Below are 14,718 nucleotides of genomic sequence, written 5' to 3'. Positions count from 1 at the left end.
TCCTCTGAAACAACTGGGGAGATGCATGCAGAGCTAAGGAACAGGCTGTATCATTCCACACGAGTTGGCAGAAGATTAAGAACAAAGCATTACTAAACTTGGAAATTAATTAGATTAAAGATGTTTTGAAGAAGGAGATGCTTATTTATGCATTTAAATGGTCACTAAACAGGATGCAGTGAAGAATTTTGGGTGTCTGGGAGCAATTAAACGTGTCTTTGAAAAATACGTAGCTTTTGATTAATGATGAAGGAGAATAGTTCAGTGCTTAGGTGACAGATTTGGTACTTGAAAAATAGAATTTTTATAAATGGTTTCTCAAAAAAACTGCATTTGTTGGTTGCAACGCACACAGCTGTGCTTTAAGGTAGTAACCTATGGAGGGCAGTGGTGAAACAGCATTGTAGACAACTTGACTAATTTCCTCACACACTTGATTCCTGTTGGAGCAATTCCTTTTATCCAGGTTATCCAGTCTAGAAATAAGGACATGCAGCATCATTTATTTTGAGCACTGTGAGTCTCCGATTCAATTCTTTCAGAGTGGAGCGTGGTTAAAACTATTTGCAGTAAGAACCAGGCTATTTTAGGAATGTGATTGGGCACTTCTGGTCTCAATTCTCCATTTTTCACCGGATGTGATTTCTATGTAAAGTTGGCATGGAATAACATCTTGTAGTAAGCAATTTTGGAACATCAGGGGGAAAGTTAGACTCCAGATAGACAAAAAGGGCGGCACGGTGGCGCAGCGGTAGAGTTGCTGCCTTACAGCGAATGCAGCGCTGGAGACTCAGGTTCGATCCTGACTACGGGCGCCGTTTGTACGGAGTTTGTACGTTCTCCGCGTGACCTGCGTGGGTTTTCTCCGAGATCTTCGGTTTCCTCCCACACTCCAAAGACGTACAGGTATGTAGGTTAATTGGCTGGGCAAATGTAAAAATTGTCCCTAGTGTGTGTAGGATAGTGTTAATGTGCGGGGATCTAAAGAAAATGCTGGAGTAACTCAGCAGGCCAGGCAGCATCTCTGGAGAGAAGGAATGGGTGATGTTTTGGGTCGAGACCCTTCTTCAGACTCTCTGGAGAAGCTGTTACTCCAGCATTTTGTGTCTATCTTTGGTGTAAACCAGCAACTGAACGATCGTTTCGCTGAACACCTTCGCTCAGTCCGCCTGGACCTATCTGATCTCCCAGTTGCCAAACACTTTAATTCCCCTTCCCATTCCCACACTGACCTTTCTGTTCTGGGCATCCTCTATTGTCAGAGTGAGGCCAAATGCAAATTGGAGGAATAGCACTTCATATTTTGCTTGGGCAGCTTACAACCCAGCGGCATGAATTTTGATTTCTTTAACTTGAAATAACCCTGGCATCCCCTCTCTCTCCATCCTTCCCCCACACAAGTCGTTGTACTAAGTTCAAAGTCGTCTAGTTGAGTTTCATTGTCTGTAACTTGTTTTCACCTGGCCCATGGCTACCAACGGCCTGTTTCCTTTATCATCGTTACTTTTCTGCATATCTTTCATTCATGTGTTCTATATCTCTCTACAACACCACCTATATCTCTTGTATTTATTCACAAAATGCTGGAGTAACTCAGCAGGTCAGGCAGCATCTCAGGAGAGAAGGAATGGGTGACGTTTCGGGTCGAGACCCTTCTTCAGACCTATATCTCTTGTTTTCCTTTAGATTTTAGATTTTTAGATTTAGAGATACAGCGCGGAAACAGGCCCTTCAGCCCACCGTCCGCGCCGCCCAGCGATCCTCGCACATTAACACTATCCTACACACACTAGGGACAATTTTTACATTTACCCAGTCAATTAACCTGTACGTCTTTGGAGTGTGGGAGGAAACCGAAGTTCTCGGAGAAAACCCACGCAGGTCACGGGGAGAACGTACAAACTCCGTACAGACGGCGCCCGTAGTCAGGATCGAACCTGAGTCTCTGGCGCTGCATTCGCTGTAAGGCAGCAACTCTACCGCTGCGCCACCGTGCCGCCCCTTTCCCCTGACTCTCAGTCTGAAGTAGGGTCTCGACCCGAAATATCACCAATTCCTTTCCTCCAGAGAAGCTGTCTGACCCGCTGAGGTACTACAGCTTTTTGTGTCTATCTGTAGTTCTTTCCTGCACACGACAAGTTGAGCTGAGTATGACCATTCAAGAGCATTTACACACCAACTAGTTCTCTATCATAGGATTTGGAACTCACTAGCAAGTCTCATGAATTTTGTTAGACAATAGACAATAGACAATAGACAATAGGTGCAGGAGTAGGCCATTCAGCCCTTTGAGCCAGCACCGCCATTCAATGCGATCATGGCTGATCACTCTCAATCAGTACCCCGTTCCTGCCTTCCCCCATACCCCCTCACTCCGCTATCCTTAAGAGCTCTATCCAGCTCTCTCTTGAAAGCATCCAACGAACTGGCCTCCACTGCCTTCTGAGGCAGAGAATTCCACCCATCACTCCATCCCTCACTCTGCTAGCTGCCAAGCGGATAATGAATCCCTGATATTCCAACGTCCACCCATTCTGGCCACAAACAGGATTGTCTTTGCAGACCAATTGATTCATCCTGCTCTTGCCTTCTCAGGACTAGTTTCTCAGGAACTTGTCTCATTCATCCCTGGTGCAATCCCTTCCTACTTACATCCATGGTAAGCTTGATGCTCTCCACCACTTTGACTGTTTCCTTTTCCCAACAGACTCGTGTCCACCGTGGATATCCAATCCATCTACAACTGCATTCCACAGCGGCATCACCCTAGGGTCCTCGACTTCTTCCTCGAACTGAGGTTCAAACAGTCACCCTTTACTACCACAATCATTTGCCTGGCTGAAATTGGCACGTTAATTTGGCACAATAACTCTTTCAACTCCACTCGCCTTCTCCAAGTCAAAGATGTAGCGATGGGAACCCACAAGGGCACCAGTTATGCCTATTTTTTAAAGGATATACGGAACTGTGTTTTATTCAGTCCTATTCAGTCTGTGTAAAAATCTTGCTTTGCACTTTTCCATTAAACTTTCCCCCTCTCACCTTATACCTACAGTATGCCCTCTAGTGTGGGACATTTCCACCCTGGGAAAAAGGTTCTGACTGTCTACCCTATCTATGCCTCTCATAATATTATATACAATATACAATAGCAATATAGTTAAGCATATGAGCATCCGTGGTGTGCTGCTCTGTCTCATTTCAGTTCAAAACCACTTATCCTGAGAATCGCCCTCAAGGTCGGCTGTGGGAGGCACCCTGGGGCACTAAGGTGGCCGGGGGAGAAGAGGAACATCAGGATGCTGAACGGTCCAGGGGCTCGCCTGGATCGGACACTGCTCCATAAGCCGAACGCACGGACTGGACTTTAGAAATGGCGCCAAATCTGGCAACTCGAAAAAAAAATCACTGTGTTTTGCACATGTAACAATAACGCACTATTGAACTATTGAATATACCACCAGTTCTACATCCCGTTGCTGGAGCAAGAAAAACACTCAGCACGCTACCTGTCAATCCCTCGTCAAAAATCACCTCTCATTCTTTTAAAATCTAAAAATTATAGGCCAAGCTTAATCTTTGCACGGAGAACAATCTCCTCCTCCCAGGAGTCAATCTAATGAAATACATGACTCTGACTGCATGGTAGGTACATCATTCTTTAGGTAAAGAGACCAATGCTATACTCAATGTTCTAAATTAGTCCCCAAGAGAGCTCTGTACAATTTCAACAAGTTCTCATTCATTTTATGTTTTAAGCCTTTACATTGAAGGGTAAAATACCATTTGACTTCCTAATTGCTTGTATTCCTTCTCCTTTTTTGTCCCTTTTTCCTTCACCTCCATTCCCCCTTCACTGTCTTGGTATTTGCTTAAATGTTGTTGCATGCTAACCTTCCAGTTCTGGGAATAGATTTCTAACATAAAACGCTAAGTCTCAGTCTCAGTCTCTGTAAATACTGCCATACATGCTGATCATTTCCGGCATTTTATTTCTTAATTTCCTAGAGGCACGAACGGTGTCATAGAATCATACATCACAGAAGCAGGCCCTTCGGCCCATACAGTCTAGTTTCTGTCCACATTAATCCCATTTTACAGCATTTGGCCCCGTTGTGATTAAAGTGCACATCTGTACACCTCTTATAAGCTGTGAATGTCTCTGTCTTGGTGGCATAGGCAAGTTGGGCTGAAGGGATATGGGCCGAACGAGCGAGGGCAGGAGGGACAAGTGTAGATGGGACTTATTCACAAAATGCTGGAGTAACTCAGCAGGTCAGGCAGCATCTCGGGAGAGAAGGAATGGGTGACGTTTCGGGTCGAGACCCTTCTTCAGACTGACCCGAAATGTCTCGACCCGAAACGTCACCCATTCCTTCTCTCCCGAGATGCTGCCTGACCTGCTGAGTTACTCCAGCATTTTGTGAATAAATACCTTCGATTTGTACCAGGATCTGCAGTTAATTTCTTATACTAAGCCACTATGATCTTCTGGATTAAAAACCATAATCATTCATTGACCCCCCCCCCTACCTTGAACATATGCTCTCTGGTCGTAGACACCTCTGGTATGGGGAAAGTTTTCTCACTAACTATCCTATCCAAGTTCATTATAACTTTGCAAACTTGATTCAGGTCCCACCCATCAGCCTTCTCTGTTCTAAGGAAAACAAACTTAATGGATCCAGTTCCTCCTCTTAGCTGCCATGTTCCATCCCAAGCAACATCCAAGTGAAATGTAGACACTAAGGACTGCAGATGCTGGAATCTTAAGCAAAAGCCAAACTTCTGGAGGAGCTCAGCGGTCAGGCAGCATCCGAGTTTAGCCGGCTTTTCTCCCACGCTCCAAAGAAATACAGGTTTGTGGGTTAATTGGCTTCTGCAAATTGACCCCAGGGCGTAGGATAGAACTAATGTACTGGTGATTGCTGGTCGGCATGGACTCGGTGGGGTGAAGGGCTACTTTCCACGCTGTATCTCGAAACAAAACTGAACATAACTTACATTTGTGTGCAGGAAGGAACTGCAGATGCTGGTTTAAACCGAAGATGGACACAAAATGCTGGAGTAACTCAGCGGGACAGGCAGCATCTCCGGAGAGAAGGAACGGGTGACGTTTCGGGTCAAGACCCTTCTTCAGAAAGAAACTTACATTTCCTTTATTAGTTCTGTCGGCATTGCCTGCTTTACACAGGAGAAGGGAAAAGCGGAATAAAATCGAAGCAAATAACATAGTAACCAGTGAGCAGGCATTGCCATTGATGAACCTGCCTCACCATTGTCAGTTAGTTGCATTCACAATGTCATCACTAAAGTAATAGCATTTAGCCACTATAGGGATTTCTGGATTGGCATGGTGGTCCTGTTGTTATGACACCAGACTAGTTACCCTGAGGTCATGACTTTAAATCCCAAGTGCTAAACTGAGAAATTGAGTTCAATAAATCTGCTAATTTGACACAAGGTCTCTGGTCTGAACTGATGTTCATGTGGTCACTGCCTCGACTATGTGATGACTCTTAAGGAAGTGAGAGAGTCACTTGTCGATGCACCGTCTTGTCAGTGCCTCCGACGACTAAGGAACCATTAAAAGCATTGGCATGAAATTTTCCCTGCTATTATATGGGATAACGTAATAAATGAATGGTTTACGTAGATCATAGAACAGTACCCTTGTTAGACCATCTCATTTGGATTACGCAGTTGCAGCATGGGATCCATACACAATTAAAAACATTTCTTCCATCGAACTTGTCCAGAGACAGGCAGCTCATTTTGTTACAAATACCTCTGAGAGAGAAGCGAGTGTCACCGAACTTTTAAATTCATTGGGGTGGAACACTCTCCAAGACAGACGTAAAGCCCACCGTTTGACCTGTTTTTACAAAATGTTAAATGGTCAGCTCAACATAGATGACCACATCTGCACCAAACCCACCTATCAGGAGTAGACGAGGGCATTCGATCCAATTTGAGATACCAGCTATCAAGACAGATGTGTAAAGCAACTCATTCTTCCTTCGCCCAATTAAAGCATGGAATAGTCTTCACCCTACAGCACAGGAACAGGCCCATTGGGCCAAAAAAACTGTGTGAAATAGTTTACAAAGGCAAACTAATCTCTGCCTGCACATTAGTTTCTCGTTTAGTTTCGAGATACAATGCAGAAACAGGCCCTTCTTCCCGCTGAATCTGCGCCGATCAATGATCCCCGTTCACTAATTACCCACATGCTAGGGATGATTTACAATTTTTACCGAAGCCAATGAACTTACAAACCTGTACGTCTTTGGAGGAAACTGGAGCAGCCGGGGAAAACCCATGCGATCACAGGGAGAATGTACAAACTCCGTACAGACAGCACCCGTAGTTGGGATCGAAACCAGATCTTTGGCATTGTAAGGCAGAAACATGATCCAGTCTTTCATTCCCTGCATTTATCATGTGTCCATCTAAATGTAAGTTTGGCATCGGCAAAATCTGTAAGAATGTGATTCTCAAGGCTGAAGAGAAAGGAAAGCTGCGGAGAGTGCCTATGCTGGGTCTGTGGTACAGAAAGCACAGATGCTTATTGAATGTGATCCAAGGAGTGGCTTAATCTCAACTGGCAACCGGTAATGGAAAATAGGTTGACAATCCAGACATTTGGCTGAAAGGTCATCAACCTGAAATGTTAAATCTGTTCTCTTTCTATCGAAGCGGCCCGATCTGCAGAGCACTTACAATTACTCCCGCGCTGTACGGTTGGCATTTACGATGTGCTGTAAATGTCAGTGCTTCCAAACAAGGAAGTTGCAATCTGCCTGCTGAACCAGTTCCAGAGTACGCCTGGCACATGGACAGCAATCCAAGTCATTTAACAGGAAGTGGCGGCGCTGCTCAGCAGCTGCGGGCGGCTCACCTGCAGTCCGTTTGTCTTTTGTGTTTTTTGTTGTTTTTTGTCTTAATTGTAGTGTTTAGATGTGATGTGTTTTTTTGTGGTTGTGTACTATGTGTGGGGGGGGGGGGGTGAAACTGTAAAATTGTCTCTTCCGAACGAAGACCTGACCTTTTTTCTGGGTCATGTCTCCATTCCCGCTGCGGCCTACCATCGGCCAAACACCTGGAGCTGGCGGCCTCCAGCTGGGACCACCTGGGGGGTCTGGTTCGCAGAGACCGCAGACCGGACTTACCAACTGTGGAGCTAGCTGCCTTCGGAGGCTGTGGCGGCCCTGCGAGTGCGGCTGCGACTTGCCTTCGGAGGCTCCGGAGGCTTCGGCCGCGTGCCGCGGGCTGCGTAAACATCGGAAGCTCACAGGCCCCTGGGTGAGGGCCGACCTTGGGAGCTCCAGCAGTGGCAGCGTCTTCGCCTGCCCTGAATCGCGGGGCTTGGGACGGCCCGCTGCGGACCTTTCACCGTCCGGCGCAGCCTGGAATAGGCTGCGGGATTTTCTCCGCCCGGCAGGGGCTTCAATGTCGGGAGCCACGACTGCCCCGACGTGGCAAGTTCAACAGCCTAACCGCGGGAGAAGACGGCAGGGAAGAGAAAAGACATTTTGGCCTTCCATCACAGTGAGGAGGTGACTGGAGAAGACTCACTGTGATGGATGTTTCTTTTTTGTTCTGTGTTGGTTTTGTGGTTGTATTTTTATTGCTTGGTTTTTATTGGTTCTCATTGTTGGACTGTGGGTAAACGGAATTTCGTCCAAAAGACAATAAAGGCCATTCTGATTCTGGAAAAGGAATGACAGCTGAGGAGAAGTAGAAAGGTTTGCTTTAACAATTTACGTGGTTTATTGTGATATGTGCAAATACGGTGAGGTACAGATACAATGTCAATTTTGCTTGCTGCAGCACCACGGGCACGGGTAGACACTCAAAAACAGAAAGTATACATGAATTACATGTAAAAAATCCTAAAAGAAAGTGGACCGTAGTGCAAAAACAATGAAACAAAAGTCCATGGTAGTGCAAAAGGTTATCTGTCGTGTTCCATTGTCAATTTAGGATTTGGATTGCGCAAATTGGTTCAAAAACCTCACTATTATAGAAAAGTAGCCGTTCTTGAATCTGGTAGAGTGGGACCTTAGGTTTCTGTATCTCTTGTCTGATGATAGCAGTGAATAGAGAGCCTGGGTGCTGGGAATCCTTGAAAGAGATTTTTACTCTGTTTTATTGGCAACCATACTTTCTATCTCTTTCCATGCCAAGTGTGAGCAATGCTTTTTAATGATTAACAATGCCGTGCTTACAAGTTTCACCTGACCTGACAACATCTCTCAAACTGCATTGAAGAATCTATTTTTGACACATCTTTTGCAGCAAATCAGATTCATCCGTTGAAATTCACTTTTCTTCCTTTCAGCTCCCATGGCAGCTATTTGAATCAACTCTGAGGTACTCTTCTTTATTCCAGATCAGAAGATGGCTTCCTTGTTGGTGACCTGGCAGAAGTGTTGATTCCTCCAGACCTGATCGAAGGTATTTATTCACAAAATGCTGGAGTAACTCAGCAGGTCAGGCAGCATCTCGGGAGAGAAGGAATGGGTGATGTTTCGGGTCGAGACCATTCTTCAGTCTGAAGAAGGGTCTCGACCCGAAACGTCACCCATTCCTTCTCTCCCGAGATGCTGCCTGACCTGCTGAGTTACTCCAGCATTTTGTGAATAAATACCTTCGATTTGTACCAGCATCTGCAGTTATTTTCTTATACTTCCAGACCTGATGCTCACTCAGCCAGCTTTTGAAAAAGGCAGTGTCAGCCTTGGAGCTGATGGGTGGAGGTGAAAATGTAAACCAATTGGCATCAACTTCACTTGAGAAACGTTTGAATCGTTATGTGGTTGCGGAAGGGGAGCCCATGATGGCACTATCGCAACAATTAAGAAACATTTAGGCAGGTACATGGACAGGACAGGTTCTTGGGATATAGGCCAGGTGGGACGGGCGTAGATGGGGCACGTTGGTCAGCATGGGCAAGTTGGGCTGAAGGGCCTTTTTCCCCGCTGTAAGACTCTAAGACTCAATGACAATCATATTCATGATATTCTTGCAGGAATCCCTGTGACCATTTGAACCCACTCCAGAAGGAGCAATGGGATATGTTGGGCGTGTTTCAATTTGTCGAGACTTTACTGCGCACAGTTCCCATCCTGTGAATTTGCCCTGCAGTGTTTAGGTGCTCACCTCTTAGTCTAATCACTCTAATACAAAAAGACACTGACAAAAAAACAAACCCATATTTGTCTCATTTATATATTCTAATAATCCTTTCTGTTTATGTGCAGCAGATGGTGGAATGCTGAAGGCTAATTGATGTCAGATGATTGCAACTTTAAATGGAAGTTACCGAAAAGTACCAGGAGACCAGTGGCTATGAATCAAACATACAAGGCTTCATTTGAAACTTCCTGTTTACAAATAAAAAATTTTTAAACCCAAATTACTTTAGCATTTGCAATTAATCCTGATGTGGTGGCATTGTTTATTTTCTGGTAAACTTTCTGTCAGGAGAGTAACTGGAATTTATCAAGAAGCCCCCCCCCCCCCCCCCCCCTCATGTAATTTCCCAAGACCCAGACATGCACAGATTACAATTCGTCTTTTGGAAGCACATCAATTCATTCTAAATCTAGGGGAATCTGGGGGGCTTTAAATTTCTGTGGTTGGTGATGTTAAATTCCCAGCCGTGAATCACTGATGGTAAATATCAAGTTCACTAAAGGAAAGTTACTTTTTGGTTTTATAAATAACATTTTCCCTTCCTATGCTAATGATCATTGGATTTTCGAGACATTGAACATTGAACAGTAGAGCACGGGAACAGTTCCTAATCCTTGGCATATCCATCCTGGGAAAAAGATTCTTTCTGTGTAGCTGATATGCAGCTCTCATTATTGTACACCAGGTCTCCCCGCAACCTCTTCCACTCCAGAGGAACAATCCAAGTTTGTCCAACCCATTCTATTTGCTAGTACACTCATATCCATTCAGCATTCTGCTAAACCTCTTCTGCACCTCCTCCAAACCTTCCAGGAATGGGCTGCCCATTATTGCACACACTATTCCAAATGCAGCCCAACCAAGGTTTTATAAAGCTGCAACATGATTTCCTGGCCATTATAATCAAAGTCCTGACAGATGAAGGCAGGTATACCATACGTCTTCTTTGCCACTCTATATATCAGATTTGGATCCCAGGATCCCTCCATCAATGCGTTAATGCGTACCACCATTTACTATATATTTACCTCTTACATTTGACCTTCCATAGTGCAACACCTGGCACTTTGTCGGATTAAACTCCATTTGCCATTTCTTTGGCCCGTATCTGTGACCCACTATATTCTTTCATAACCTTCTTCACGTCCGCAACTCCACAAATTTTGGTGCCATCTACAAACTTATTAACCAACCCGTTTACACTTTGCCACGTCGTTTATATATATCACAAAGAATAGCTTAGACCCTTCTGAGTTACTCCGACATTTTGTGTCTATCTTTAGTAAGACATGACCTGCCATGGAAAAGCTGTGCCAAGATAACACATTTGTACCTTAAACTAATGGGTCATAATAACTTCTGAGGTGCTTACATTTTTTTAAAGTTTAATTGGCTTCCTATATCATATATATCATATCATATATATACAGCGCGGAAACAGGCCTTTTCGGCCCATCAAGTCCGCGCCGCCCAGCGATCCCCGCACATTAACACTATCCTACACCCACTAGGGACAATTTTTACATTTACCCAGCCAATTAACCTACATACCTGTACGTCTTTGGAGTGTGGGAGGAAACCGAAGATCTCGGAGAAAACCCACGCAGGTCACGGGGAGAACGTACAAACTCCTTACAGTGCAGCACCCGTAGTCAGGATCGAACCTGAGTCTCCGGCGCTGCATTTGCTGTAAAGCAGCAACTCTACCGCTATCTCTCCTCCCTCACATGTATTTTCCAGAAGGGGTCGTTAAGTCGGGAATGTTGGTTGCTTTTTACTCTGCCTGGCTAAGACTCTCTAATTCACTAACAATTGTGAAAATAGCCTGGAACTTTTCTGATTCTGAGTTATTATTAATAGGTGGGGGTCAGCACAGTGGTGCAGAGGTGGCAGGGTGGTGCAGCAGTAGAGTTGTTCCCCTACAGGACCAGAGACCCGGGTTCGATCCTGACTACAAGTGCTGTCTGTATGGAGTTTGCACATTCTCCCTGTGACTGCACGGGCTTTCTCCCGATGCTCTGATTACCTTCCACACTCCAAAGACGTACAGGTTTGTAGGTTATTTGGCTTTGGAAAAATTGTAAATTGTTCCTAGTGTGTAGGTTAGTGCTAGTGTTGGGGGTGATCAGTGGGCTGATGGGCCTATTTCCATGTCTGTCTAAAGTAAAAGAAAAAAAAACACTGCCTTATAACATTTACTAAAGCAAGAAAAGCCCTATCTTTCAGACTTCAACCAGTTCACATGCGTGATTATGTCACCTTGAACTCCTTCTCCACCACTGTATAGTGATCCACAGCTTTTTCACGTGAAGTTGACACTAATTGGTTTATGTTTTTATCTACTTCATCAGTGCCAAGGCTGTCACTACCTTTTTCAAAAGCTTGCTCAACATCAGGTCCTGGAGGAGTCAATATTTCTTTCAGGCCACCAACAATGAAGCCATTTTCTCAGGCTTCTGCCCCATATCCAACAACTTCCCTGAATGATCCACCAGGATAAACCTGTTACTGCACAGCCTGTCAAAATTTCTCAGCCTGTAACACTGCCACAGATGCCCATGTCTATCCTATGAAACTGCTGAAAGAATGAGTTGATTTTACAACAGTGAATCCAGTGTTTTGACTCACCCTTGGAGTAGATAATGTAAATTCAAGTGCATCCTTGTTCCTATCCAGGGATCAGAAAAATAAGGATTTTTTAAAACTGAGTTATTATCTTGAATTCACTAACTCTAGGGCTAGTGGAAACAAACAGTGCCTTCAAAAGAGAACAGGATTAACAATTGACAGAGATAACATTCACGGACTGATGCAAGTCAATCCCAATGCAAGTTCAGGGAACAGCATCTCAAATTGATAAACTTCACGTGGATGCACTGATTTCTGAAAATTAACCGTTTCAGTCTTGCATCTCACATTTCTAATAAGAAGGGTCTTGACCCGAAACGTCACCCATTCCTTCTCTCCAGAGATGCCGCCTGTCCTGCTGAGTTACTCCAGCTTTTTGTGTCTATCTTCACATTTCTAATGTTCTGATCTTTCTTCTTTCTCATCATTTCACCATTTCAGATTTAATTTGCGTCCTCGTATTTACTCAGAGATACTGAAGTTGTAAATATGAACGTCAGAAAGTCACAGAGTCATACAGCTTGGAAACAAGCCCTCCAGCCCAACCTGCCCATGTTGATCAAGATGCCCATCTACACTAGGCCCACCTGCTCATAACCCTCTAAACCTTTCCAATACATGTACCTGTTTAAATATCTTTTAACTGTTGACATAGTACCTGCTTCAACTACTTTCTCTGGCAGCTTGTTCCACATGCCCACCCCCCCTCTGTATAAAAAAAACGTTGCCCCTCGGGTTCTTATTGAATTTTTCCCCTCTCATCTTAAACCTATGTCCTCTGGTTCTTGATTCTTCTACTCTGGGTAAAAGACTATGTATCTACCCTACCTATGGCTTCATGATCTTATACACCTCCATAAGATCACCCCTCATCTTCCTGCGCTCCAAGGAATAAAGCCCTAGGTGGCTGAACCTCTCCCAAAGGCTCAGACTTCGAGTCCCGGCAACATCCTCGTAAATCCTCTCTGCACTCTTTCCAGCTTAAACAGTGTTTTTATTCTTCAGGAGAAGCAGAATTTTATCAGACACCCTTTCAGTAGAGTCTAGCTACTCAAAAGGACAAGTTTTCATAGCCTTACGAACATGTGTAAAATCATGAGAGGAATAGATCGGGTAGATGCACAGAGTCTCTAGCCCAGAGTAGGTGAATCGAGCACCAGAAGACATAGGTTTAAGGGGAAGGGGAAAATATTTAATAGGAATCTGAGGGGTAACTTTTTCACACCATGGGTGATAGGTGTATGGAACGAACTGCCCGAGGAGGTAGTTGAGGCAGGGACTATCCCAATGTTTAAGAAACAGTTAGATAGGTACAAGGATAGGACAGGTTTGGAGGGATATGGGCCTTATGTGGGCAGGTGGGACTAGTGTAGCTGGGACACGTTGGCCTGTGTGGGTAAGTTGGGCCGAAGGGCCTATTTTCACATTGTATGACCCTATGACACAGAAAACAATTTCAATAGGTATAATGACATAGCTTACTTATTTTTTAATTAAATATTGTGCGTCTGATAAATGGTTCAATTTGAAGGCTTAGAAAGCCCCTTAGAAAACATTTTATTGGAATCCTTCACAGCTTGGTTTGGGAACAGCTCCATCCAAGACCTCGAGAAATTGCAGAGAATTGTAGACGCAGCCCAGACCATCACACAAACCAACCGCCCTTCCATTGACTTCATTTACATCTCACGCTGCCTCGGCAAGGCCAGCAGCATTATCAAGGATGAGTCGCACCCCGGCCACCCCCTCTTTTCCACTCTCCCATTGTGCAAAAGGTATAGAAGTGTGAAAACGCACACATTCAGATTCAGGGATAGTTTTCTCCCAGCTGTTATCAGGCATCTGAACCATCCTACCAACAACTAGAGAACAGTCCTGAGCTACTATCTACCACATCGGACACCGTCGGGCTATCTTTGATCGGACTTTACTGGACTTTATCGCACGAAACGCTATTCATATTATTCCCTTTATCATGTATCTATACAATGTGAATGGCTCGATTGTAATCGTGTATTGTCTTTACGCTGACTGGTTAGCAAGCAACAAAAGGTTTTCACTGTACTTCTGTACACATGACAATAAACTAAACTCAAAACTCATCTTGAAGCTTCCTTGATCTACGTCAGAATGATGCGAAATAAAGGGTGCCTGGTTTGATGTAGACCAACTAACATATCCCATTGTCTTATAGTTCGCTGATGCATGCAAGAACATCTCATGCAAGAAGGTCTCCCTTTCCTTATTCACTTACCAAAATCAATAGACAATAGGTGCAGGAGTAGGCCATTCGACCCTTCGAGCCAGCACCACCATTCAATGTGATCATGGCTGATCATTCTCAATCAGTACCCCGTTCCTGCCTTCTCCCCATACCCCCTGACTCCGCTATCCTTAAGAGCTCTATCTAGCTCTCTCTTGAATGCATTCAGAGAACTGGCCTCCACTGCCTTCTGAGGCAGAGAATTCCACAGATTTACAACTCTCTGACTGAAAAAGTTTTTCCTCATCTCCGTTCTAAATGGCCTACCCCTTATTCTTAAACTGTTCCATTAAATCATGTTCCATTGAATGATATCACTATCATATTATCTCCCAACTCCATTTCTTTATCTGTAACAATGAACTTTGTTTTTATTTCTAATCCTTTCCAGTTACAATGAAATTACATCAAGCTGAAACATTAATTCAGTTTCTCCCTCCATAGAAGTTGCCGGATCTGCTGAATATTTAAAGCATTTTCTGTGTTTTTTTTAGATTTCAAGCATCTAAATATTTTGCAATTGAATTTCAATCAATGTTCAGCCTATTTACACATTCTCCACTCTGTTTGGTCCAAAAGCTGGTACTATGACCTAGTCTTATTTTGTTAATTCTCTATCCAAGCTC

At 44.2% G+C, this 14,718-nt stretch overlaps 1 protein-coding gene across 2 annotated transcripts in view; it reads left to right on the top strand.

The window, feature by feature from the left end:
• LOC144596203 (spermatogenesis-associated protein 24-like) overlaps positions 1-9,398 on the top strand; it is a 41,725-nt gene extending 32,327 nt beyond the window's left edge. The window contains exon 6 of one of the 2 annotated variants that reach the window (XM_078404401.1): positions 9,270-9,398. In XM_078404401.1, coding sequence (XP_078260527.1) covers positions 9,270-9,291 — 22 coding nt within the window. In that variant the 3' untranslated portion in view covers positions 9,292-9,398. Of the gene's footprint in view, positions 1-9,266 lie in introns of both variants that reach the window. The other variant, XM_078404400.1, reaches the window with a different exon arrangement.
• Positions 9,399-14,718: the final 5,320 nt, after the last annotated feature.

This window comes from Rhinoraja longicauda, chromosome 8, assembly GCF_053455715.1.
Source record: "Rhinoraja longicauda isolate Sanriku21f chromosome 8, sRhiLon1.1, whole genome shotgun sequence".
NCBI classification, from domain to species: domain Eukaryota; kingdom Metazoa; phylum Chordata; class Chondrichthyes; order Rajiformes; family Arhynchobatidae; genus Rhinoraja; species Rhinoraja longicauda.
Note: the sequence above shows the minus strand (reverse complement) of the source record. Positions and strands in the feature narration are given on the sequence as shown.